General features: G+C 44.1%; 1 protein-coding gene across 1 annotated transcript; it reads right to left on the bottom strand.

The window, feature by feature from the left end:
• Positions 1-321: 321 nt before the first annotated feature.
• TRIB2 (tribbles pseudokinase 2) lies at positions 322-25,696 on the bottom strand. The gene is made up of 3 exons (XM_083495703.1): positions 24,050-25,696; positions 17,754-18,046; positions 322-2,938 (listed from the first exon to the last, which is right to left on the bottom strand). The coding sequence occupies exons 1-3, from the start codon at positions 24,317-24,319 to the stop codon at positions 2,470-2,472; spliced, it is 1,032 nt and encodes a 343-aa protein (XP_083351829.1). The 5' UTR covers positions 24,320-25,696; the 3' UTR covers positions 322-2,469.
• Positions 25,697-27,737: the final 2,041 nt, after the last annotated feature.

Below are 27,737 nucleotides of genomic sequence, written 5' to 3'. Positions count from 1 at the left end.
CAAGTAGATAAATAGGTACTGCTGTGGCGGGAAGGTAAACAGTATTTCCGTGTGCTCTGGTTTCCATCACGGTGTTTCATTGCACCAGAAGTGGTTTAGTCATGCTGGCCACATGACCCGGAAAGCTGTCTGTGGACAAACACCGGCTCCCTCGGCCTGAAAGTGAGGTGAACACTGCAACCCCATAGTCACCTTTGAATGGACTCAGTCACCTACATGGCTTAATAATGAGACCCGTGTGTATAGAGCAGTAAACTAATAATAATAATAATAATAATAATAATAATAATAATAATAATAATAAAGCCTTCACAAGTTGAATTTAGTTAAATATGCACAATTTTGTTTATTGAAGAGATTAGGACAAAAAACATTAAACCAAATACAAGACAAAGCACCAGAGGCAGTAAAATCCCACCATGCACATCACCAATCTTTCCTCCTACAAGTTTATAAAATAATAAACATTGTTGTTTTGTTTGTTTTTAAAAAAGAAGAAATCCCTCAACACAGCACCATCTTCAGAGTGTAAAAACATTACTCCTTTATATTCTTAAGATACCAAAATAGAACCAAGGCAGGTCAGCTGCAGCTTTGTCTCTTGATAAGGAACTGTGGAACTATCAACTTGAGAGTGGGATCGAAACCTTCCCTGCGAGAGCAGGTGTATAGCATCCATACGTCAAATGCCAAGTACGCACATGCCACATAACTATAATTAAGCACGAAATTCAAGTAACATTTACATACTACAGAGTCCACGTGTACCTATCCAAAAAACATGACCACTTCACAAAAAACGCATACAGGCAGTAACATCAGAACAACTGAGGTACTGGAAACACAAATATTTATGCCAAGAGATCTCTGTTTTGTTTGTTTTCTTGTGTCCCCACCCACCCCAACACCCCCTCAATATCATACAGCAATATAAAAAGCAGTAATAAAAATCATTTGCCAGTCTAAATCAAAATGAAAGCTCTCTAAGGAAGGTGGAGGCGTTGGGTGGGCGGGCTAAAATAATAGTAAAAAATAAAGTATTATCATTTAGGGACAGGAATACCTGAAGAGCAAAACAGAAGTGTGTTAACTACAGCATGTAACATGTCACCCCCAAGTCAACCCGTAATTAAGTACTGGCTTAATTCATCACAACTGTGACAGTTTAATCAATAAATAAGTCTTGACAATACAAAAAGGTGCATATTACCGTGTACTGTTTAGAAGACAGATCTGTGTCGTGGTAATATTCAGCTTATTAATAGATCAATGAGAAGAAAATTAAAAACAGTATCCTGTTTAGAAAACGAAAACAAGAAAACCCAAGTCATTGCCTTTCCACAAAATAAGTGTAGGGGTGCCTTTTCCCCTTCAAATATAAAGAGCTCTTCTGATCATGTTCAGGGGTGTCAGAGGAAAATTTGTTTACAGGGTTAGGGCTTTCCCCCTTTTTCTTCTTTAGGTGATGCAAAGGTGGCCTTCCCTAAATATTGTGGTCAAAATTCATGTCCAGTATAGTGGAAGCCAGTGTTTCCAATCCCGGTTAAGAAGAAAAACACATAACCCCAAATATGGACAATTATTCTTTTTCGTTGTTGTCGGTTTTGCTAATAAAAAAGTCCAATACACCTGAATGTCTGAATTGTAACTGCTTCCTGCCACAAAGCCATTTGACCAATAATAATAACAATATTCAAACTAACCCTGAACAGCTTGTGAGTTTTCATCCCTTCAAGGGACGTGGAAAAGAACATTTTAAATGTTAATTCCTCCTGGCCCAAAATAAAATAAGGAGAAATGTGAACTTTAGAACAACCTATCAAAAGGCATGGTTTAGCAGGTTTAGCACCCACTTCTCGTGTGTTCCTTTTTGTGCGCTACCCCCCGCCCCACCCGACGAAAATGAATCCCACTTGTAACTATTAAACATCAGATTTTTTTGGGGGGGGGGAATAATCCAGGAAAACAAAGAATAAAATAATAGCTAGTTGTACCTTCCCTGAATAATGGCTGAAGTTAAATATCTAACAGTGCGATGCCAAGATGCAAGTTGAGGCAAAAGTTTCTATTTACTGGGAACTGTAAATACATGAAACGAAACGGAATCAGGAGTGGATTAGTGGCTGCACTGGAACTTGGGATGCGTAGTGTCCTTGGCTCCATAAAGATGAGAAGCTACAGTCTCTCTGTGTGCTGCCGCCTCCGTTATTTTCTATGTCAACCTAACTGAATAGCAACGATTCCTCCCATCTAAACCATCCACATGCTACATCTGTGGTTTTAGCTCACTTATTGGGCGTTCCTTCTCCAACCAGGAAAAAAAAAGAACTCCAGGTTGTCTCTCTCACTCTCTCTCTCTTGCTATCAAGCCAGGCTGAGACACAGATATAATTCTGCACGGCCAGAAAGGACTCCCTTCATGTTGTCCCTTCCTGGCAATGCAGAACCCAAAACACTAGTCCCCGACGCTCAGTTGAAGAACGGGTCCGAGTCCTCTTCCATGTTGACGTCAGGCACCAGCTGATCCGTTGCTTCCTTAGCACCATATCCTGAATTAGACACATTAAAATCTGTAGAAAACCAAGGGTGGTCCAGAATTTCCTGCGAAGTCAGCCTTTCTGAGGGCTCCCGGCGCAGAATGCTACGTATAAGGCATTTCGCCTTCGGGGATAGAGTCTCTGGAATGCTGAACTGCCCGCGGCGGATCTTGCTGAAGAGAGAGCTAGGCTCAATGTCATGAAAGGGATAGCGTCCAACGAGCATGGTGTACAGCATGACTCCTAGACTCCACACGTCGGCCGCCTTGCCAGAGTAGCTGCCGTTTGTGTTCAAGATCTCTGGGCTCACGTAGGCGGGGCATCCATGCTTATCGGAAAGGGAGTCGTCGTTCCCTCGCAGAATGTAAGCGTCTTCGAGGCTCTCCAATTTTACTCGAGTCCTGTAGGGCAAGAGGAGACAGGCCACAGTTAGACTCACTGACAAATACCCACGCAGTTGCCTTGTTGCGCCAAGACAAAGGACATTCAAGAATGCTCACAATCTTTTTTTCAATTCTTGGCCCATCAAGGGAGATAATGTGTACATGGACATCAGCTTCTGAAATTCTCCAGGCACTGGGAAACGGCCCAGGTATTTCCCAAAATGCCAGAAGCTGGTCCGGCAAATGAATATCCAGGGAGTTAAGATAGGCACTGACTATTTCAGAAGTTTCCTTTCACACATCTCATTGGACTTGTTGGAAAACAGAACCCAGTGGTTTTTAGTTTAGAAAACTGTTGGCTTGCAGAGAACTACATAAGCCAAACCAAAGCCTATCATGTCCATTACTTTTTTACACTTTTTTTTAAAAAAAGAACAACACTTGAGGTGCTTCATAAACACAGCTAGAGACTACACTGAAAAGATACCAATGTAACTCATAACCCAATAAGTTTTCCCTCCAAGGCATGGTTTTCCCATTATACACAATCCCCATTTCTCAAGTTTAAGGTATTTGTTTCCTTTTGCTTAAGGTATTTGTTTAAAAATTGACAGAAAGTGATTTTTTAATTATTATTAACTCAAACAGTTATAAGACTACCCCTAAAATAAAAAGAAGAAAACAGTAACAAGGGCAAAAAAACCCAGTAACTTCAGATCATGGTGACTCACAGGAGAATTTTCACTTGTGCAAGAAAGAAAGTATATAGACATGCCTTAGAAGTCAACCAGACTCTCACACTTAAGTACAGAAAATGAACACAAGTGATGCAAAGTCATGTGTTTGTTTAGTATAGCAACTGGCCTCTGCAGTAGCCTCGTAAGCTCTGGAAGTTTCCCAGAAATCTAGCACCCCAAAAGGGTTCATTTATTCACTGAATCTTCCTTTCCTCTAGGTTTCACCCACACCCATTCATATCCACAGACAACAGAGCACTTAGCTCAGTATTCTACCACCAGCTAGTTAGGTTCTAGTTTAGAAAACAGATAGCCAATAAAAAAAACTAAAAGCATCCAGCCATATTTACCAGCAAGTCCTTTTGACAAAGACCCTTTGGACAAGGAAGTCATAAATTGCTTTAATTCTTACCTAACAGGACAGAAGCTAGCATTTCACCATGGCTAAAAAGCTATTGTTGATTTCTCCCTCAGTGCATCCCCTACATTCCAAAACCTTCTCAAAAGCAGCCATCGCATGCCACTGGAAGTCAACCTCCAGTTCTCAGTGTCAATAAGGAAGTAGTAAAACTTGATTTGATAATGTCCCAGCTAGTCCATAATAATAAAATGTGGGAAAAGCCAGTGCTAAGGGATGCTACTCACCAGCTTTCAAAAGCCCTAGCAACATATTATATGCTTTTTATACTATCAAATCACAAAGGGGATCTTTTATAATTTAAGAAAGCAGTGTGGGAATGCGACAAAACAGTATTTGGAAAACATTGCATTGCTGATGTTGTCCAAGGCCTAACTGAGGTGATAAACCTGTGTCTGGACTATACCACTTCAGATGGGGCTTGTGTGATTGAATTCTTATTCATTAAACAAAACTTATTCTACATAGAAAAGTAATATATGCCACTGAGTCAACTAGACTAGAAACTTTCTCCCTAACCTGGTAGTTGCCCATGTAGAAGGATATGAAAAATAATTAATGAAGGAGCATTGTCCCATGAGGAGCGTTCTGCCCACCAAACAATCTGAAGTGGTACATACAGCCCAAACAAAAATTATGCCACATCATTGAGAACTAAATCCCAGGTGCCATGTTGACCATAAAGTAGGGCTGGATGATATATTGACCCAAACTGATTTGGAGTCCATATTGTGATATCGGTTTCATAATTTTTGACCTGGCAATATATCGTGAATCATGATACAGTGGTACCTCTGGTTGCGAACGGGATCCGTTCCGGAGGCCTGTTCGCAACCTGAAAAGAACACAACCCGCCTCTGCGCATGACATCATTTTGCACGTCTGCGCATGCGGCAAAACCCGGAAGTAACCCTTTCCGGTACTTCCGGGTCACCGCAGGACACAACCTGAAAATGCAAAACCTGAAGCAAACGTAACATGAGGTATGACTGTATGTGTGTGTGTACGGGGGAAACCGTGAAGCTAGACAATGCCTCTGCGTAGTTCCATCCTTATTTCAGACATCATGATATATCGGTATATCATTAACCCTGGATCCAGAAGGGCCTTTATTACATTTGCAACCCTGGACTCCTTTCATAAATAATCATAATCATTACAGTGATACCTTGGGTTACAAACACCTCGGGTTACAAACACTTTGGGTTACAGACTCCACTAACCCGGATGTAGTACCTCAGTTTGAGAACTTTACCTCAGGATGAGAACAGAAATAGTGTGGCGGCGGCGCAGCTGGCCCCATTAGCTAAAGTGGTACCTCAGGTTAAGAACAGTTTCAGGTTAAGAACGGACTTCCGGAACGAATTATGTTCGTAACCAAAGATGCCACTGTACTTTGCTTTCACTTCCATGCCATTCTTATATAACTTGACTCCTTCCAGAAACAACTGTTTGCTTTTTAAAAAGCACCAGCAAAAGCTGCCCTTGATTGCTTTGTCTCTCTTGGAGGGCCGATTCACGTTTACGATCTAGAAATACTATGTGCACAACAGGCACCTAACCTATGTGTGTGTGTTACCCAGCAACACACAATGTGAGATATATGGCCTATTTCCACTGTTTGTCCGCTTCCAAAAATAGGTGGAAGGTTTGCAGAAATCCAGGCCAACGTAAGCGCAGCTGTAGCCGCACGTTGAGTCGCACATTTTGCCTGATGTACAACGGAGGTGCTGCCAGAGTGCTGCACATGCACCCATTTCCAAAGGGGCAACACACGGACCAGCTTTAAGTGAAACCCAGGAACAAACACAGAAATGAACTATTATGGGGCACAGCCACTATCTGTTTAGCTGCAGTCAGACACAGCTTGCTCGAAGGATGAAGAACCGGAGGCAAGCAAGATCTGAAGCATATCGCCTTGACCCTTCCAATTCTTAATCAAGGCATACTTAAAAACTTGCTTGCAGCTTCTCTTTTAAGTCTGCCCCCCCTCACTGATTGTTTTGCAGATAACAGCTTAGGACACATCTGCTTACAGAGGCATTTGGGAATGAATATGACCATTTCAGATGCTGCAGCTGAATTGTTCCGGATAGTTTTTATTGATCTAATGTGATTTTAACGATGCTTAAATTAATTGCTTTATGCTTTTTATTATGTATGCTCTCCTCCCTGAGATCTTCCTTGATATGGGGAGGTTTACAGATGCAAATAACAAGCAAACAAATAAGAGCTAGAAACTCAGATATACAAGCTAGGCGCCAAATGGCTCCTTAAACCAGGGTTACAGTCGCCAAAAAGGAACACCTGTTTGCCATTTTGGGGCCAGATGGCTTGAAAGTTGTATTTTTCAACACAACCTTTCATTTCCTGAAATTATTTCTGATTGTGCTAATTAAATACAATGGATAGAATACTACAGGATATGTTGCTGATGTGTGAAAACACGCACTTCCAGATGGTGGGAGACATCAGGCGCCATCTTGGCGCTTGGTCACAAAATGGTTGATAACCAGGTGCAGAATGCTCCTGGCAAATTTCGAATGCTGAATACAAAACAATGACACTTGAGGTGATTTTCTCAGAAGCACATACCATTTATATCTCACTTACAATCTGAGGGAGCAGGGGGAAAGGTCATGTGCTGTATCACTGAACTATACTTCTTCTCCATGCCCAAGACCTGTGGAAGCCTATTTGTTTCCCAGTCCCCACAAATGATGTTCCCATATAGTTCTAGCACAAGTTCAGCGTATGTGAAATCCCTACCACCAAGTGTTGCCAGCTTTATCATAGACAGATCCACCCCAGCAACAGATCTTTTCTCAACGTAGGAGGGTTGGTTGGTTTGGGTCTCCGGAATGAAATGTAGAAAACACAGAAACTCTGAAGAATATAGAAGCTGCCTTTCCTTTGTACACCCTGTTAACTTAAGCGTGTGTCATGCTGAATATGCATACAGGGTATTTGCTTTATTCTGTTCATCTCCTGGCAATTTATGTAATCATCATCCCCACCCTTTTGCCAACCCTGTTTTCCCTCAATTATCTAGCTGCTGCTGTTTCAGTCAACATGCAATGCCCATAACTGCCACAGATAAGAAACCAGAAAGCAGCGTGCTTTTTGTCCTTGCCTTGGTTACCTTTCCAAAAGATTTATGCACTTCCCATGTCTCTCTCTCTATTCTTCTGTTTATTCTTTAGCAGAAAATCTGACATTGGAGGGTCAGGAACCGTCCCCACCTCAACTCTCGTCTCCCTTCCTGAGATATCTGTTGCTTAATGGACTCCGGGGTTTTTCTGAACAAAAGGGTGTCCTTTTGTTACATGTCTGACTCCTGCCACAAAGACTGGAATACCAATCTTGGCTTCGTTTGATTCTCAGCACACACGCACACACCAACCTTTTCTATACTGTACTGAAGAATCAAGGACCTGCAGTCACAGCAAAGCAGATTTTGTTTAAACCAGGCCACTGAACAACAGCTGGCCTTTATCTGCATGTTCCACTATAATCTCTCGCAGGATAAAGAAAAAAGGAGGAGGAGGAGGAGCCATGCTTTCATCCTGCTGAATGGATTGGACCAGAGCAAATACACCGTGGATCAATGTCTGGGTAGCTTTTTACACACACACACAGACAGAGAGAGAGAGAGAGAGAGAGAGAGAGGCTTCATTTGTTCATAAAACTGATTACGGGGAAAGTACAAGAACCCTAAAATTATTTAGCATAGACAATTGCTACCCTAGTGCATCCAAAGAGTAAGAGAAACAAAAGCATGACATATTATGATTAGGAACTGTGGTATTGTTCATAATTTTGGTTGGCTTGGCAGCACAATCTCAAATGCAGGGAAAGAGAGACTGCCTGCAAGACAGTAGGAAAGCCCAGGACAATGAATTGTCACCTCTCTCCCAAGTCTGTAGAAGTGAATGCCTGAGGGTGGTTCTTTGCCTCTAGCACATGGTAGGAAATGGGGGGTGGGGGGAGGGAGAGAGAGAAACACGTCATTTCCAAATTATCTGCAATGTATAAAGAATAAGCCACATTGTGTCATGCATCCAGGGTAGGCGCAGACAGCAGTGACTAGGGTTACATTTTTGTTTTTTGTTTTTTTAATAAAATATTTATTAAAGGTTTTAAACAATATATCACCATACACATACACAACCCACAAAAACAATAAAAAGTACCATCACCAAAATGAAAAAATACATACAAAGAAAAAAGGATAACAGACAAAAAAATCATATAAAAGACATAAAAAGTAGTTCAATTTCCTAAACCAGATTTCCATGACCCTCTTTTCTGGCTCCCTCACATCTCCCTTTTCTGCGTTCCCATTTACAAGATCTTGTTCAGCAATACTTCACCTTCTCTCAAAACTTGTTTTAAATTACATTTCAACTATTATGTCTCCAATTTTACCCTTTGTTGTCAAATATTTAAGTGTTTAAACTTGACATAATATTATTCAAATTTCACCATTGTTCTTATGATTCAGTTATTTTCACACTCCTTTCAGCTAAATCACTAATGCCATTTTATCTTTATATCCTACATCATTCTAGCATACATTTTTGACTAGGGTTGTATTTATGGCATCGCCTTCAATGCTCTTTTTTTGAACCCAGCTGCTAAACAAAGTGCCACAGGCAGAACAGACACAAAACTCCAATGGATATTTCAAGCAGCAAGTTGCCAGCATCACTTTTAGGTTAGAATCTAGATTTAGAGTCGGAATGAAGAAAAAAAAATATATTCTCCTGACCCGAGCTTCCATTGTTAAAGACACCCTGTAAACCAATTGTTTTGCTGTTCCCCTTAGCCATGGGAATGGTTGCACTGAAATTAGTTAGATAAATAGGGGCTTCCACACAGCTAGATAAGATCCGCTTTATAAAACTTACTATATAATGCAAAGCCTTCTGTCAGAGCCAGTGTAATTAGAGTATATCATTTCAGTTCGGAAGAGGGGATAGAAGAGGCACTTGGGCAGACAGCATTATGCAGCTCTCAGATCACTGACAGAACCCTGCATTAGTCTAATGCTTAAAAAAAAAAAAAAGCAAGCTTGAATCATTGCTATTTAAAAAGGGGAAGCTATTCTGCCTGTGAATGCTTTCCCATTACTGGTGAATGAAACCACAGAAGTGCAATCAGAGGGCAGCAAATAGCACTCAGACGGGAAATGCGTCTTTGTCCCCATAGAAACCGTCAGGGAAGCCCATGAAAAACAATACCATTCTGAATTTCTTATCAATATGCCATTCATTACTCGAGTACATTCAGACTTGGCCCTTTTGCAATGTAACAAAACCTGATCAATTAAGCCTTTTCCAGAAGGACCTTCAAAGTAAACTCCTGAGTTAGCATCCGTTTCTGGCAAACAATCAGCCTGTCCTACACATTTCCCCCCTCTACAGCGGTTCACATTATTCTTCCCTGATGAATCCGAGGGTTACAAAAGAGATTCTGATGCACAGGGAAATCCTATCCTTGAAATGAAACCCACTGAGCACAATGTCATTGCTCCACTTGCCCAGCATGCTGGCAGAGCACTATGCAACACTAGTAGTGGGTAACCGCGCAAGCAGAACAATACACTTGATCTGGAAAGAGCCTACGCCTTGAGTCTCTGCCAGGGCTAAGGAGACAACATGGTGACCCTGCTGGCACGACAAGGAAGGAACAGGATGGGTTGAGAACTTGCAGCTCTTTAGATGTTGTTGGATTCCACCTCCCATCAACCCCCGTCAGCATGGTCAAGGATGAGGGGAACTGGTCCAACAACACATTGGGTGAACCACAGGTCCCTTCAACCCTGGAGCTGAAGTTAGTCCGGATCTGATGGTGCTTTATGACTGGGACCCCACCAGGGATGGTGGAATGTTATGTTTTCAGAATGAAGCAACATGACTTTACAAACCCCTAAGCAAGTCAGTGGGGATCATCACAATGGGAGGGCAGGATTCAAACAAAGGAGCCAATCAGAGCATGTCACAAGGGGTATATGGAATCACATTGAGTTCCAGAGCATGGAACTACAACATCCTTGCAACTATGTGCATTCACAGTCCTGTAGACCTGCTGGGTCTTTGGCGATGTGGCACTTTGGAAAGAGGGAGTAAAAATTCAGGAGCAGGTGCAAGACTTGATTTCTCAAACCCTTACATGTACCATGTCTCGAGATTCCAGGGACCAACATTCATCAGGATGATCAACTCCACTGCTGCATCTTTTGTTATACAATATAAGCGAATAATAATGATCCATGATGTTGAAATCCAAAAAGAGTAGTCTAAACTCTGATGCCAAAGGAAGTTGCATAACTATTCCCTTTCTGTTATTTGATAAATGAGAGTTATTGCCCAAAGAGGACGAAAATACAAACAAAAAACCCCTCCCACAGTCTTTCTACACATGGACAAGTTCAAAAATCATGAGAAAAAAGCGGGGTGCTTCTGGGATGAAAAGTGATCTCTTCTTTCACCTGCCACAGCAAAGATGACCCTCCATTTGACCTTGTGACTTTCTTCTCGGTTCTGAGTTAATGAGGACTATCATCCTCCATAGTTACATAAACATGGCTTCTCAGCATGTGTGCACCTCAAGGGGGGAGAGTTACACAAGAAAGCAAGAGGGAATGGCACAGATATCAAAGTGGATAAAGGAAAGAATCCGGAATACAAAGGAAAATGGAACACCACTCAATTTTTACCGGCGAGATCCGCAGTACCATAAAACCAACTGACGTCGTCTTGCAGAGGATGGGTCGCATATGACATAGCCGTAAAAGGATGCAATTCAATTTAAAACTAAATGCAGATCTTTATTTTCCCCTCCTCCAACATTCTATCCAAGCTCTAAGCATGCTTTTGGCTGGTCTTCCAAATGGTGAATTTCCTTTCCTACGCTGAGTCAGCCAGACCCACAAACCAGGCAAAGAGTGCTGGTACAAACAGCGGATCAGGGAGCAGCAAAATCGGGTGCAGGCGGCAAAGCCTATTGGGGGGAAATTCAGCAAAATACCATTCTAATTGATACCCCACATACACACAATTCCAGCTCAAAACCAACCACAGACGTACTGCAATCTGGGCTGTCAGAGACTCCGATAAACTTGTTCTCCTGCTGTGATCCCACGAAATACTCCCATCCCCGTTTGCACTTGCAATTAACTAAAATTAAAAATGGGCGACATCCTGGTACACTATACATTAAGTGCAATGTGTAGCTTGGCGCACGGATCCCTGGAAATTTCATATTGGCATCTAAGGCAGGGATACCCAACACGGTGGGTCTCAGATATTGTCAGACCACATTGGGCGAAGCTAGCAAGGGTCCAATGGTCACCGATGATGGAAATTTTAGTCCAACAACCTCTGGAGGAGCACATCTGCTACCCTGATCTAAGGGTCTGGAATATATACTCAGTCCTGTCTGTGTTGGGCCGATGCTTAACAGATCAGTGCTGCCACCTGATGTTGACAACTAGGACAAATTCAGTGTGGAAAAAAGTATGGGACTCCCACCCCAGAACCTCTGCAACCAGGAGTCTGTCAAATCCCAAACTCTACAGCCTCAGTTCCTCAAGTGGAAAAAGCAACAGCCTACCACACAGGGTTTCTGAGATGAAGCATGCTACGAAAGCTGCAAAGCATTTTGTGACCTAGCATGACTGCAGAAACCCATCACCAATGTCGTGATCGTTCCGGAACCAATAAATTCATAAGCTCAGCCTTAAGAGGCATCTTAAAACAGGGGCATCCCATAATTCCTCCATTGCTCTCCCCCCCCCCCCTTTACCCAAAGCATTGCTCAAAAGGGTTACTAGCTCCAACTGTAAATCACTGTAAATCAGCCGGCTGCAATAAAGGGTGACAGGCGGTTAAAAAACCAGAGTCATTCATTGCTCTGAGAAATCTTACTACTTGGCAACCGGTAAGGAATGTAACAGCTTGTGTCTCTGGTCACATTTTTGTGGGCTGAGTTTCCTTTCGCTGAATTGTTAAATAAAACAAAACAGAGCAGAGCAAAAACCTGAAATGATCTGCCCAAGCATCTAATGGAAGGTATAACTAGAAAGCAATGCAGTAGGACTGTGCATGCCCCATTAGAAATAAATTAATAATAATAATAATAATAATAATAATAATAATAATAATAATAATAATAATAATAATTTATTTATATCCCGCCCATCTGGGGTTCCCCAGCCACTCTGGATGGCTTCCAACGAAATATTAAAATACAATAGTCTATTAAACATTAAAAGGTTCCCCAAACAGGGTTGCTTTCAGATGTCTTCTAAAAGTCTGGTAGTTGTTTTTCTCTTTGACATCTGGTGGGAGGGCGTTCCACAGAGCTAAGCCTTAGGTCCAGCTCCTAAGGAGAAGGCCAGTGGGATAGCGTCCCAGGTTCAGTCCCCAGCATCCCCAAGGAGGTGGGACTGTCCCCTGCCTGGAATCCTGCCTGGAAACTTGCTACGAGTCCAGTGCAGACAATGCTCTGTTAGATGGACCAATTGTATGACTTGTTACAAGGTCACTTCCTATGTGCCACAGTGGCACAATACCTACTTTCCTGCAAGCCAGTTGTGTCTGGCTGCTGTCTTCCCTGGAGGTCCAGGTACCAGGGGCATAGGAAGGAATCATACCTACACTACTATTCCATCTAGGCATGACTGTGCCATGAGGAAGCAACTCCTACACTGCTGCTACAGTGATATGCTAATTGATCAGTTTAGGTCTTGCTAGGACTGACTCTGGCCTTTGCAGATTTTGGTTGTAATGCAAATCCTAGCTAAACAAGGTGAGCAGGTGGGATTAGATAACCAAAGCATATAGACGAACATAACTACATACAGACATAGTAGGCATTCATGTACCACACTGGCTTTTTAAACTATTGGGACTGATGTTTATATTAGCACAAAGTGCAAAGGCAAGTCAGGTTCTTTCTCAACTCTCAACTAGAGACAAATCTCTTTTTATGAAAGGAAATTCAGAAGTAAACAGAACGCCTTAAGTCTCAATATTTTAAAAATGATCCCAACCTTGTTAACAAGACTGATTAACGAGCACAAACTTTTTCAGTGTCAAATATTGTGACAGCTAATATTTGAATATAATTGAAGATTTAATACCCCCAAACATTAATAATTCGCTGGCAAGAAAAATTAATCTATCACTCAAAGCAAGCTCTGTACCTAGGCAGTGTTTTAGCTCTAGACTCTTATCATTTAAAAGAGCATAAAAGTTATTTTATGCAAGACCCACAGATCGATCCTTCTCAACAGACTTGAAAGATAGATGGGACCATGCCTTTGTGCTTTGGCCCCGACATCAAATTATTTGCATCCATTTTCCTCAGACAACTCCATCCACACAAGAGATCTAGGTGTTGCCCTTTCAATCACACAATATTGTAGGCAAAGTTGTATGCACTGCCCATTGGCTTCTCGGCCAGTTCCCAACAAACAACGGAATGACTAAAAGCATCTAGGACATATTTGCTGCATAGCAGCCTATTGAAGCTTCCATTCAGGTAATAAAGAAACCTTAATTCTTGCGTCATAAAGTACTCAAAGTCTTACCCAGAGAGCAGAAAATGTAAAGCTGGGGAACTGCACCTCCAAGCATTAAGGATCACAATTTACAGTATACACTTGTACAAGGAGAGTCTATGAGCATCCTGTTCGATAAGGTTGGGACTCACCTAAGCACCTGCACAAGGCTGCATTTACAAGGCAACTAATGAAGAATAAGAAGAGTTTTGGTTTGATAACCCGCTTTATCACTACCCTAAGGCGTCTCAAAGCTGCTAACAATCTCCTTTTCCTTCCTCCCCCACAACAAACACTCTGTGAGGTGAGTGAGGCTGAGAGACTTCAGAGAAGTGTGACTAGCCCAAGGTCGCCCAGCAGCAGCATGTGGAGGAGCAGGGAAGTGAACCCGGTTCACCAGATTACGAGTCTACCGCTCTTAACCACTACACCACACTGGCATCAGAGTCAAGGACACACATAACTGCAATGTCAGAATAGAGCATCTGTACTGAGGTGGGCAGAAGCAGTTGATAACAGTGTCCCTGAGCCACACAACAGCTAAGAACTAGGGAGAATCAAGGGAGACAAAATACAGCCAACAAGCAACCATGAGAGTACAAGATCACAGGAGTATATAGTAAGGAAATAAGGAATGTGTAACAACAGGGAAAGCAATCCAAATGCCAGTCACAAAAGGGAGCATGCTCTCTACACACACTGACCTAAAAGATTCATTGGACGAAAATGGGTGTGTATGTTTAAATGGAAGGGGTGTTTTTTTTTTGTTTCCACGTAAGTATTCCAGTTCAGGCTTTTGGGCACATGCCCCAACTAGGCTTCCCAAATTCATAGTTGTGACAAGGTGTGCAAGGAAAAAGACCCCAAAGCCATTGCATGAAAGTAGCTGCAAATCAACTGATCTTAGCCACCTCAGTTAAATTAAGCTCCACTACAGGGGAACATAGGGAACTGCATTCAAAATCCTTCTCATTCCAACCAAGACCCCAGTTACTCTATTGTAGGCCCAGGGGTGGGGGTGGGGGGAGAAACCAACACATTACAAGCAATTGGGGGGACGACGCAGGTGGCGCTGTGGTCTAAACCACCAAGCCTCTTGGGCTCTGTGTGACGGGGAGAGCTCCCATTGCTCTGTCCCAGCTCCTGCCAGCCTAGCAGTTCAAAAGCACACCAGTGCAAGTAGATAAATAGATACCGCTGTGGTGGGAAGGTAAACGGAGTTTCCGTGTGCTCTGGCTTCCGCCATGGTGTCCCGTTGCGCCAGAAGCACAGCTGTCAACTTTTCCCTTTTCTTGCAAGGAATTCTATTCAGAATAAGGGAATTTCCCTTTTAAAAGGGGGAAAGTTGACAGCTATGGCCAGAAGCGGTTTAGTCATGCTGACCACCTGACCTGGAAAAGTCATCTGGGGAGAAACGCCAGCTCCCTTAGCCTGAAAGCGATATGAGCACCTCCTCATAGTCAAATTTGACCGGACTTAACTGTCCAGGGGTCCTTTACCTTTACCAAGCAATGTCTTTTCCCTTCCTCTCTAACAACACTCCATTCAAGCTGCATCAATTTACAGAACCCAACAACAAATACTGTTGCCTGACAGCAGAAACACAAAATATCCCCCCTCCAAATCTTTATAGATGTTTGAGTTCTAAATCAATAGTACTTTGAATACAATCAAAAGTTCCTTCCATGTCACCCGGGAATTATGCTAGGGAAGTTTGAACATCACAGCTTGAGAAGGCGGTCCAACTAATCAAGTTTGCAGTTAACATTTCCTATCACCAACCACCACCAATTTTATTCTGCCGAATCCATATTGCCAGCTAGGAATTGGGCATTTTGCCAGTATTTGGAAAATGGGAAGCAAAGGAGAAAGACTTCCCTGTGTGAGCACAGGTGTGTGCATAGTGTGTGTGTGTGTGTGTGTAACACAACAGGCAAATGTTCTGTCTACTCTTAAAAGCTTTCCTGGTTTCCTTGGTAGACGGGGAAACAGTCAAAAATTGTGAGAGCATTTTTAACATTCATCCAGCAATGGCAAAGGAAAGGAAAGCTGAACACTCTCACCAGCCAGTCAAACTCACTGGCCAGTTTTTTCTTTGTAGATACCAATTATTGTGGTTTCAGGAATGTACCATTTCACACTTCGCATTTGAAGAAGACTTTATGAAACATGCTAAGGAGGTTTCAAGTAATGCAGAAAAATTTCTAACTCTTAAAAAAAAAATGTTTTGCAGGTCACCCTGAAGACTGAGCAACTTTTTGTTTCTGGTCCTCATTGTTCTAGCACCATTCCCTGTTGTGCCTGTCATCTCCAGCCAAGGCATTTACCTTATGTGATGTAAGTACCCTAGAAAACTGATAAGCACAGGAATGGAATTCTAATCATCAGCAGCCCCAAACGCACTGATTAGGAGACACTCACTCTTGCTTGCTTGCTTATGCTGCCAAGATGGAAAGGTAAAACACCCCTTTGCCTTATCCAGTCATCCCAAACATCTAAGAATCCTGCTGTATTTACGGGACATCACACAGGCAACATGTCTTTTTTCCCTTCCACTGCCTCCTCCAGTCTCCTTACCTTCTTGGATATTATTAGCAAGCTTAAGAAACCAGCTTAACATGTGTTAATTCATTACATTAACAAAGAATTACAAAAGGTCCCTTCAAGTCAAGCTTAATGCATTGCAAACGTGTGTGTGTGTGTGTGTGTGTGTGTTTTAGAACCTCTGCTCCAAAAGTGACATCTCCACAAAATGCTTAAAAAAGAGAGAAAACAACAAACATCACACAGGTAACTCACATCTTATGCTTCTTTTACTTACACAATCACAGCTTTCTGCAGGTGAGGAGGAAATAAATGAATGGAAAGAGGAGGAAACCCTCTCTTGATTTATTTATTTCCACCCACCCTTACACAGCTATTATTGCAGCCTTACTCAGCTTTGGGGAGGAAGCAGGTAAGCAGCCCAAAGGCAGGTAAGCAGCTCCCCACACTTTGCACAGGGGTGGGCGGCAGTTCCAAGGGTTCCTGGCTTTGCACGTTTTTGGGTTTTATAAGTGGACCCCCGGAACCAAACACTCGTGTAAGAGGAGAGTTTTCTGTACTAAAACAACCCAGACGTCCCCATGCTTTCCCCTCTTAGTAAAGAAGCAGCAACACCTGTCCTAGCTTTACAGACCAGTAAGAGGTCTATTAAGTGATTCACACATTTTTACCTGAATGAGAAGGCACACTCTTTGCCTCTAGTCTCCATGTTCCCATCTGTAACCAACAGAGTCAGCCCTTTGGGCTGCTTGGTGCAAGATCTCCATAAGGCAGAAGTGAGTCCCGGCCAAACTTTTGAGTGGGTAGGGTAGGTTGGGGTTTATGACACCGTGGCAACAAGGGCTTATTGCTCCAAAAAGAAGAATATAGATTAAGCAATCGCCAAAGCAGGAGGGGGGGGTTGGGGTGGTACACGCTTTATTCATCCCTTCTTTTTATTTATCTTATAAACCCATCCATCGCTTTTCTACCACAAAGCAATCTCTCACAGTAACTGCCAAAAAACAACTACCCACTTTTTCCCAGGAATCAAATGAATGGAAAATAGAAATCCACAGTTCAAAAGATATGTTTGTGAGTGTAGATTGTGATTGTGACTGTGTGTGTGTGTGTGTGTGTGTATACAGAAGGAGTATTAACTTTGGTTTTAAGAGGAAAATCACAAGGGATCCTGTACAGATTCTAGTTTATGAGGAACACTGTGGGGAGGGTATGTATGCATGCGTGTAATTTCATTACATCACAATCCCATGTTTCTCTCATGTAACTCATCGCCATACAGATTCTCACGAGTTCTCCCATCCAGGCACTCACCCCACCTAGACCTGCTTAGCTTCAGCTACATGGTGGCGGCGGCTTCACCCCAGGGACCAGAAGGAAACAAGGTGGAATAACCACCACCTGCTCTCCTAGATCTTCCATCAAAACTGGCAGGAATGTTTCCTCTACTTCCACATGGGGCTAACAGTACGAGCCTTCAGAAAACAACCCCTTTCAAAACTGCATCCCTGACACACTCCTTGATGGATTCCAAAGGGCCGGGAGGAAGGGAGAGAAATCCCTTACCTTTCCTCATCCTTGAAGATGAATTTCCGCAGCTTGAGATCTCGCAGCACCAGCCCGCCGTCGTGACAGTGCGCCACAGCAGACGCTATCTGATAGAACAGCTTGGCTGCTTCCTCCTCCTTCAGCTTCTTGCAGGTACGAACAAAGGAATGCATGTCCCCATAGCTCCTCTCAAAGAACACATAGGCTTTCGTCTCCCCGAGAATGATTTCAGTGATTTGGTTGATGTTGTCGTGAGGGGGCAGGCAGAAGCAGGGCGCGAGCAACTCTTGGTAGCAGCCGATATCAAACACCTAGAGATGCAATGGGCAATCAAAAAGGAAAGGGTTAGAAATAGAAAGGAAACAGGCTTTAAAAACTAATAAAAACCCCTCTGCATATTACAAAAGCGAAGATGTCCAAACTGCAAACTGGCGCTTGTGTTTCAGCACACTATGCCCTGAGCAGTCTGGAAGTGCTTTCTTCCTTACGAAAACTAAATGAGGGTTTCCACCAAAACACACACTCCAACCGGCCTACATAAATTATATCAGCGAGAGAAAGGAAAGTGAATGGCCTAATTTCCTGGCTGATAAGAGGGAAGAAACATAAATAGGCTTGTTTTAAAAAGGAACATCCGGTTCTTTGCAAACAAAAGCATCAAAAAAATTCGACGGCAGTTCAGAATCTATGAAAATTCTGATTCTGGATGGCCAATAGTTACAGCAAAGGGGAGGGGAGGGAAGTACAGTCATACCTCGGGTTGGGAACGCTGCGGGTTGCACGTTTTCAGGTTACGGACTGCGCCGAACCCAGAAGTACCGGAACGGGTTATTTCTGGGTTTTGGCGCTCACGCAGAACCACTAAATTGCGCTTTACGCATGCGCGGAAGCGCCGAATCGCATCACACGAGTGTACAGATGCAGCGCTGCAGGTTGCGAACGTGCCTCCTGCACAGATCACGTTCGCAATCCGAGGTTCCACTGTATCATGCTTCAAACCATTTAGGGTTCCCCCACTCGTTTTGCTTTTATGCATTGCTTCTGAGGGGCTGTCCAATCTGTCCGTCCACCCATACCACCAATGGATCCGGCACCCAGACACTCATTTAGCTGTGATTCCTGCACTGCAGGGGGTTGGACTAGATGACCCTCGGGGTCCCTTCCAACTCCTCAATTCTATGGTTCTATGCATTTACATCCCACCTTTTTCTTTTTTCCTCCCAAGGAGCTCAAGGTGGCAAACATAGTTCTCCCGCTCCTCATTTAATCCCAAGAACCCTGCAAGGTAGGTTAGGCTGAGAGGCAGTGACCAGTCCAAGGTTGCCCAGTGAGCTTTCAAGGCCAAGAGAGGATTTGAACCCTTGCCTCCCAGGCCCCAGTCCAACAATCTCGCCACTATACCACACTGGCTCTGTATCTGAATGAAAACTCTGCCATGGGTTTTAGAGAGTAAGCAGAGCATGCTACATTTCTTTAAAAGGACCATACTCCAGGGCTGTTGTTGTTTTGTTTTGTTTTGTTTTGTTTTGTTGTTTTTAAAAAATAATCTTTTATTAATATTTTTATCATTCACACAAATTGGTTACTGACATAATTCACCTTTCTCTTCTTATATGTGATAATTGCACTCTCAGTTGTCTCCCGGTTTCCCCTTTCCCTCTGTATTCCCATTTTATTTTTTAAAAAACCAGGGTTGAGGCACCAGATATTGTTGGACTCCAACTCCCATCAGCCCCAGCCACCATGGGCTAAATGGTCAAAAATTATGGGAATTGTAATCTAGCAACACCTGGAGGACCACAGGTTCCCCCTTACCCACCCATCTTGCAAACCAGGTTGTGCTACTATAACAGCCTTCTTCTGGTTATCAGAGGGGTAAGTCAACATGGTGCCCTTCAGACTTCAATTCCCATCATGCCTGACCACTGGCCATGCTGCCTGTGGTTGGCGAAAGTTGTAGTTCTGGAGGGCACAGTCTTGTTTGCCATTTCTACACACCACCTTCTTTTTCCACAGCCTGGATAGCTTGGTTGGTTAGAGAATGTGGTGCTGATAATGCTGAGGTTGCAGGTTCGATTCCCTGATGGGGCAGCTGTGTATTCCTGCATCACAGGGGACTGGACTAGACAGTCCTCAGCGTCCCTTCCAACTCTACAATTCTATGATTCTATTCTCTGGCAGTGGAAGGAATGAGGGAAGTCAAAATTCTTGTTGAGATGGTTGGGCAACACAAATATTGCCACGGTCCGCAACTCATATGGAAGCTGAAGGCTCTCAAATTCCTTCCTCCCCTCTCCAATATGCAGGCAACAGCCTCTTCCATCCCTAAGCACTATCAGAGGTTGGCAGAGTCTATCCCATTCCCCACTCCTTGTCTATCCCCATGCTCTTCATCCTAGGTTCCCAACAGTTCTTGGGCTACACTTCCCATCTTCCATGACAATTGGCTAAGCTGGCTGAGGAGGGTAGGCGTTGTAGTCCAACAACAGCAAGGCACCCAAGGTTGAAGACCGCTAGACCACCACATAGGAATTTGGAGCGGAGATACAGAAAAGACCTCCCTTGCTGCTTCACAAAAGGAAGGAGTTAAAGAGGCCTTTGGTGACGTCTCAGAGTTGTGTCTGAAATGCTGAAAAACGAGGGAAGGACTCTGCTGTGTTTCCGTTGCTAAGCAACAGAAAACACAAGGTTTCGGTTGCTGTTCACACGGTGACAGAGCAGGCAGTTGTAAGATGAGGCAAAATGGATAACCCTTCGCTTGTGATGGCTTGCATAGGAGAAACTCCTGGGAGATGTGTAACAGGGAAGCTTAGGTGCAAATGCAATGATGGCGAACATATGAGACATCACTTTGGGGGGTGGGCTGAGCCCCCTGGGCTGCGTGTTCCCTACCCATAAGACTAGGGAAATGTTCTAATGGACTTGCAAACTTGTATTTGCCTTTTAATATTTATGGAGATTTTTAGTGCATTTTTTTTTAGCAGAACGAGTGCCTCTCTAACCTTGCAGACACATCCACCTTGCGTTCTCGTGAATGAAATGGTAAGGAATCGCCAAGCATGCTGGGTAACTCAAATATATTTTTTTAAAAAATGTTCCACTAATCCAGCGATTATGAATGAATCAGTGCTTGAGACATTTGGATTCCAGGCAATGGGAACGTTTCATTGAGAATAACGGGTGCACTGCAGTAAGAAGGCATAGCCAGTGCGTGACACAAAGGCTTTCATTATTCGCGAGATTCTGATGCATTTGTCCCTTGGTAATGAAGGTCAGGAAGTTACAAAGTCAGATTAATGCTGAAGAACGCAGGCCAACCATATTGCGCAACGTAAGGATAAATGACTGTGGCTCACCGCTTGCTCTTTCTATAGCTTGTAGCTTAGCAATTCAGAAATTAATTTAAGGCACGCAAAACCTGTCTTGAAGCCATTATCTTGATGTCATGCTCTGAAGCAGAACAGCATTTGCCTTTGAGGTACCTGCTAGCAGCATCCCATGCATGTCCATTCAGAACTAAGTCTCACCCAATTCAATGGGTCTTGCTCCTAGGTAAACATGCAGAGGACTGCAGCAGGTTGAGAAACTCTCTAGCAAGTTTCTATAAATAAGTGCAAACTTTGGCATTCCATGAACTGCATTCACCACAGCTCTTCCTGTTATTCCTGACGTGTGGAAAGAGAAAAGCTCTTTTACTCGGGCTTGTTGACCGGTTAACTACATATCTGTAAAAGGGAAGACCATTGCAAGTGGTGTTTGTTTTTGTCCGCTCCAAATGTCTTTCAGGGGAACCCATCAATGATACCAGAAGCTGTGGGAACAGATATAAATTCCCACCACCACTGCAGCCTCCTTGTGAAATCTTGCAGCACATCACCTGCAAGATATTATTTGTCTACTCTGAAGTCCTGCTGAATCCAATGAGGCTGACTCCTAGGTAACCAGGATCAGGATTGCAGCCATGACCACCTTCTACGTACTATAAAAACGTGTGGCCCTCATGCAAGCAAAACGTTTCCCCTTAACAGCCAGATTTCTCCCTAAGAGCTATTTAAATAAAAAAAAGTCATTTTGACTGATTCTCCAAAAGCTTATCTTTGTTGTTTTTTATAATGAGAAGTCAGGACATGTGACTTTATAGGTAGTCCAGTTTAGCTCTTTCCAGCAGCGAGAGTAAAAAAAAAGAGCTCATTTGGATTCTAGAATGGCATTTTGCATACTCAGGGGTTCCAGCCAAATTAAATTAAGCCTCATCACCCCCCCCCTTTGTTATCTGGCTCTTAATGGGGGTGGGGCAGGGGGGGGAATCCACAAGCCTGTTTTTACTTAGACAAGAGTCGGTTGTTGATTATTATTATTATTAGCTGTATATGCAAGGGCACTATTTTTTCAGGAGCAGCCAAAGAGGCCGATTTTGTTTTGTTTTTTAAAGGCAAACATAAACGGTTACAATTTTACAAGCGAGGGGAACTGAAATGTTTTTGTTTTGTTTTTAGGGAGGTGTTCAGTTTTGAAAAATGGTTGCCGGTGTCCTCAAAACATGAAAATTCCTAATACTTCCCCATCCTGAAGCTCAAAATTATAATGGACAAAGATGCTCTTTCATATAGGAGTTCTGCTTCTGTAGCACAGTAGTTTCCCATACCTTTAGAACACAATCACAGGTGGTTTTGGATCGAATTTAACTACTAGATGTGTAAAAAGAAGTTACTAGCTCCTGAAAATCTTCAAGCAGATAAGGCAGCCTTGTGAGATGTGTGCATCTTCATAAAGATGTCATTCTTTGCATTTCAGCTGCTCGTTCTTTGGCTTTCATCTGCTCCTCCCACAAGAGGAGGCTGATAATATTTTGATCTGCATCTATTTTGGACAAACTAATGCATGTATTTTAAATGATCTGCACCATCGCTCCACTTTCTGGTTCCTTGTGCAGTGGAAGTCCTTGTAAGGTCAGAGTGGCTCTACTTTCCATAATCAGGTATAAACTGTGCAGAACTAAATCTTTATTAAGATTTAGGGTTCATGACTCACGGGTGGCCAGTACATTTTATACTGACCTGAACAGAGAGCCCTTTGCGACGAACCAGGGGCTGCAATTTAATTTTGTCACCACATATGAATCTAAATAAAAACATCCACCTGGTCTACAGTGACCAAAAAGCTTGGCTTGTTTAAAGGGTGGCCCATGTGTCTATATCACAGCCTGCCAATTCAACACTAGGATTGCAGCTTGTTTTGGTTTTGTTCTCAAGCCCATAAAAATACACATTTTGGGGAAAATATTCTGTAATTACAAAGGTGGTGTAGTGTGGCAATCTTCCCACGCAGCCTTTCCAGGGGCTGCTCCAGGAGCAGAGCTCCAAGAGGGCACCAGGGAGAGTGAAAGAAAGAGTAACCACAGCAGTTTAGGAACAAAGGAAATAGTATCGCCTTTGAGTGAATGGACGCCACTTCCCTCCATAGGAGAAGCATGTGGACTTCCTTTCTCCACAGTTTACCTTCACTGGGGGAGCTGAAGAGACCGAGAAGCCAGCAACCTACCAAGTCTGAGCCCTGTTGTTGTTTTCTGCATGCCCTTCTAACCAAATAAGCATGCAAGTGTGCGAGGATTTATTATTATTATTATTATTATTATTATTATTATTATTGTTTCCTGCTGAAACGTGGGCGATTGTGTTTGCAAACAATCCATAGCAAGGAGGCTTGGTGCTCGTGTGCATTTTTTTAAAAAAAATAACTCGGATCCACATCCCAATCCCACACATGTCGCCTCGCAAGTAAAACTCCCTCTCTGTGGAATCAGGCTTCCTCCCAAGTAAGCCTATACAGGACTGCAGTCTTACACAGAGGCAAAGCTGCCAACTTGCCAAGTTTGCATCCAGCACCACCCAAGGGAAGTGAAATATCCTCGGAGGACCGGTTGAAAATTAGCAAGGGATTCCCTTTTGGGAAGTCAGAAAGGAAAGAGAGGAGGGAAATTAGATTATACGTACTTCCACCTATGTGGCCTTCAGAGCCTAACTCCCCTCCTCCTCCCCTCCCCAAGTCTTTGGCTCCAGGCCACCGTTATAACGTGGCCATTGTCTGGAAAGTTGCTGAGAGCCGTTTAAATTATGCAAGGATTTTTTTTTCTCCCTGTTTGTTTTAATTAAACTTCTCCCAGTGCTTAAATCAATGGCTCGCCGCCGCCCCCAGCACACACAGCCCCCACTCCGGAGTACTTTCTAAAAATAAACTCGCTAGACAGAGAAAGGCTTTAAAAAAAAAAAATCCCAGGGGGTGGGAGAAGAGAAGAGAGGCAGGAAAGTTGTTACCTTGCAAACCAGCTCTTCCTCGCTGTGCAGATGCACGGCTCGAAAAATGTGATCTCCTTCCAGAGGCTCCAGCAGCAAGTATTTCCCGATGCAAGAAACGCAATGCGGCAAGTTGGGAGTCTCTGGCGGGCTGGGTGAGCCGAGGTTGGGGCTGAAACTCTGGCTGGACTCGGTGGGCCTTACAGAAGAGAGCTCTTCAAAATCCTGGGTTTTATTCCGAGGTCTTCCATAGCGTGCGATTGTGATTGGGGTTGACCTTTGTATGTTCATGGGGATGGAGAGAGCAAGCCCTCCAAAAAAAGGTCCGTCCCCCCCAAAATCACACAACACGCACAGATGCAGGCGGGAGCGAGCAGCAGCAGCGCGCGCGCACGCACACACAACCGTTTTGGAGAGGGGGGGGGGGGGTTATTGTGAAGATCAGGCCGGCCGCAACGATGCCTTTGTGCTGTCGTCGGAAGAAAAGAGGGGGATTTCGGAGGGCAGGTTTCCGTGGGGTTAGTGTCCAGTTTATGTCGCCGAGAGAGGAAACCGGAGGTAGGGGGCGCGGAGACTGGAGAGCCGGTGGCCAAGCCGAAGGGTTCCCCTCTCCTAGAGAAGCCCGGCACGTCGGGGAGCTTTTGCGCAAGAGAACAAAGTGACACAAACAAAGCCAAAGCGTGAGTCTTTGCAAAAACGTGGCCTCTCAGGAAATGCAACTGTGGTGTTGTTGTTTTTTAAAGAAATAACAATGGAATGAACAAGTCGAGAACGGAGAGAGGTGAGAATCGTTATTAGTATTTGGCTTCCTCTGCGCTCCTGCAAAATCCTCGCACGGCTGGAAAAGTGTTAAGTTCAGGTAACGTGCAGCAACCAGCCAGACGACTGCCCCCCCCTTCTCTTTCCCCCCCAATCAATTTTTTCCCCTACGTTTTAACTGTAGATGGCGTCTGAAGCTTTTTCCCTGATAGCAAGGACTATCCAGATATGCAAAAAAAACCCAAAACCACGACGAGGGAGCATTTAACTTCAGAGGGTCAGCAAGGAGCTCCAACAACAACAAAAGGATGAAAAATATAATATATATAGATATAAATATATATGTATATACAAATACACACAGAGAAAAATATAAAGACGCTATTTGGTCATCGATTTCTTTACTCCTCTCTCTCTCTCTTTTTTTTCTTTTGCGGGAGGGAAAATGTTCCTAAATTGAAAGGCACCGTCACCACCGGGAAAGAGAGAGGTGCGCGAAGATCCACGCGCCCGAGACGACGGCTCTCGTGTGCGCGCGCCCTCGCGTGTGTTTCCTTTGATCAGACAAAAAGTGCAATCAAGGACAAGCGCGGATCAATGCTCTTCCATTTCGCGTGGGGCTGATTTGCTTATTTATCTCCAACAAGAGTGGGGGGAGAAAATCCCTTCGCTTTTCAGCAAATCCTGGAGCGCGACGCGCCTGCAGCGGCGATGATGATGATGATGGTGGTGGTGATGATGCAAAAGAAGCAGCAGCATGAAAGGCGAATACTTAACAATAGTAGCTCTGCAAGAGAGGAGACCTCCTTTCGCCGGTTTCCTCTTTGTCCTTCCTTTTGAGAGTCCTGAGATGCGGAGGAGATGCTGCTACTTTAAAGATGCGCGTTGAATATGTGTAGAATATATATATATATATGTATATATACTCAGTTATTTCAGGCGTCGATCTCTCTTAATTCCTGGAGGTAGGAGGAGGAGGTAGGGAGGGAAAGGGATGGCCGAGCCAATCCCTTTCAGCAAGGCATCATCTCCCCACCATGTATTAATAGCTACTTACGTGCGCTGGGAATTCTCTCGCTGCGTCTCTACTTACTGGGTGTCACAAACGGCGGCGGCTGCAGCAGCTCCAGCGCATTTACGCCGACCCGGAGCGCACAGGCAGGCGAGCAGGCTGGCTGGCTGGCTAAGAGACTGACTGCCTGCCCAGTCCCCGCCGCCGCAGAGCCGACTGGCTCCGCGGAGAGGGCCCGCCCCGAGCCCCGAGGTGCCTCCCCATTGAGCCAGCGAAGCGCCAATCACACGAGCAAAGCCTGCCCAACCCTCTCCCTCCTCTTCCCTCTTTCCACTCACTCAATGAGCCGGCTGCAGGGTAAACAAGGTAAAATATCCTTCCGCAGCGCGAGCTGTGAAATAGGAGCTTTTGTGAGCCGTGGCTGCTGCTGCTGCTACTACAGCTAGTGACAAGTTGTGGCGTTGCATTGACCTCTGGTTGTTTCCGTTTAAGCCTCAGTTTGCAGTGCGTTTGGAGGGGATTTTCTCTTTCTCTCTCCTCCCGGCATCCTCGTGCATCTCTACATCGAGGGTTTCCTTCTTTTTTTAATGAAGAACTTGGTTATATAAACGTCGAAATGTTATAATGAAAAGCCTGGCTTCCTCACCCGAAATGATCGTCGGAATGCAACAATCCGTGCCAAGTATACTGCAATGCAACACTTGACATAAAATTTCCCAATGGCAGTTGCATGGTAAGGGGACACTCAGGGAGGCTTGCACACATAAGTGCCTACTCCCTATGTGCCCAAGCACCCACAAAATTCCCCGTGAAGGGGCTGGGCACCCACACATTTTGGCGCCAGGATCATGCACACAGCCCCGGGCACCCATGCTGGTGGGGCCAAACTGGCGCTCCTACTTCCACACAAACCCATAGAGATGGGATGCTCAGCTGCTTCTCTCATAGAATCGCTGAGTTGGAAAGGTGATCTGGTCCATCCACTTGCAGTGCAGGAATCTTTTGCCCGATGTGGGGCTCAAACCCGTGAGCCTGAGATTCAGAGTCTCATGCCCTACCAATTGAGCTATTTTAAACTTGGAGAGCTAGTGGCTGAACGACAACCTTTGAAATGTAAGGGCACTTCCAGGCAGTCCGCCCACCCAGGATCGCAGCACCAGGAAGGAGAGTCCCCAAAATTCAGGCTCGTCATATGCCAGGAAATGTCATGGCTTTGGGGTGTAAAAATGCCATAGGGGGAGTTTGCTCAAAAGCTCAACAACTTTGCGGGTGTCAGGGATTGTACTTTTTGAAATATGGCACCCCTAAAAAAAATGCAGCCAGCACCTTCTGCCCCTAAACAACACAGTTTAATGTGGTCAGCATGACTGCTACCCCATCAAAGAAAAGAAAACCCAGTCTCTGCTTGATTATTTTTCTCATTCTCTGGCTCCATCTATGGTAATTTCCCTTAAACAAACCTCAAGGCCTTCTCATTCACTTGCCACAGCAAGGAGGGTCCATTAATCACCCAGGCACACCTGGTTCCCGTTCTGAATGTGCTCCTCTGCTTTCCCTCTCCACTACATGCACAGGAGCACTGCTACACAACAACAACAACAACAACTTGGCACATCATACTAGAATAGCTATAAAAGCCCTATTTTTTCTGGAATAAATGGGCTTACAACACAACCTTTACCATGTTTATTCCGAAGCCCTACCAAATTCACTGGGGCGAACTCCCAGTTAAGTGGGGTTTAAGTTGTAGTCTTACTCTGTGGCAGAATCCATCAGCACCCAGCAACTTAAAGGAAAAGAGCTCAGGATGTTTTCTACTAACCACTCTGGCTTAGCCCTTTAAAAGTAGTGAGCCACCCTGAAGGTGAGGGAGGGAGAAACCATTCCCTTGTCGCTTTCTTTCACTGAAGTTAATAATCCTTCACTTTTTTCAGCTTT

The sequence above is a fragment of the Podarcis liolepis genome (genome assembly GCF_965112155.1).
Source record: "Podarcis liolepis genome assembly, chromosome: 3".
NCBI classification, from domain to species: domain Eukaryota; kingdom Metazoa; phylum Chordata; class Lepidosauria; order Squamata; family Lacertidae; genus Podarcis; species Podarcis liolepis.
The sequence above is the reverse complement of the archived record's forward strand: the minus strand, read 5'-3'. Positions and strand labels throughout refer to the sequence as shown.

What these genes read in the sequence shown, in the direction of transcription:
- TRIB2 (XM_083495703.1), bottom strand. Translation starts at nt 24,319, where the DNA reads ATGAACATACAAAGGTCAACCCCAATCACAATCGCACGCTATGGAAGA. An exon ending in AGGAAGAGCTGGTTTGCAAG is followed by an intron (nt 18,047 to 24,049) that starts GTAACAACTTTC and finishes TTGCATCTCTAG; the next exon opens with GTGTTTGATATCGGCTGCTA. An exon ending in ATCTTCAAGGATGAGGAAAG is followed by an intron (nt 2,939 to 17,753) that starts GTAAGGGATTTC and finishes CTTGCCCTACAG; the next exon opens with GACTCGAGTAAAATTGGAGA.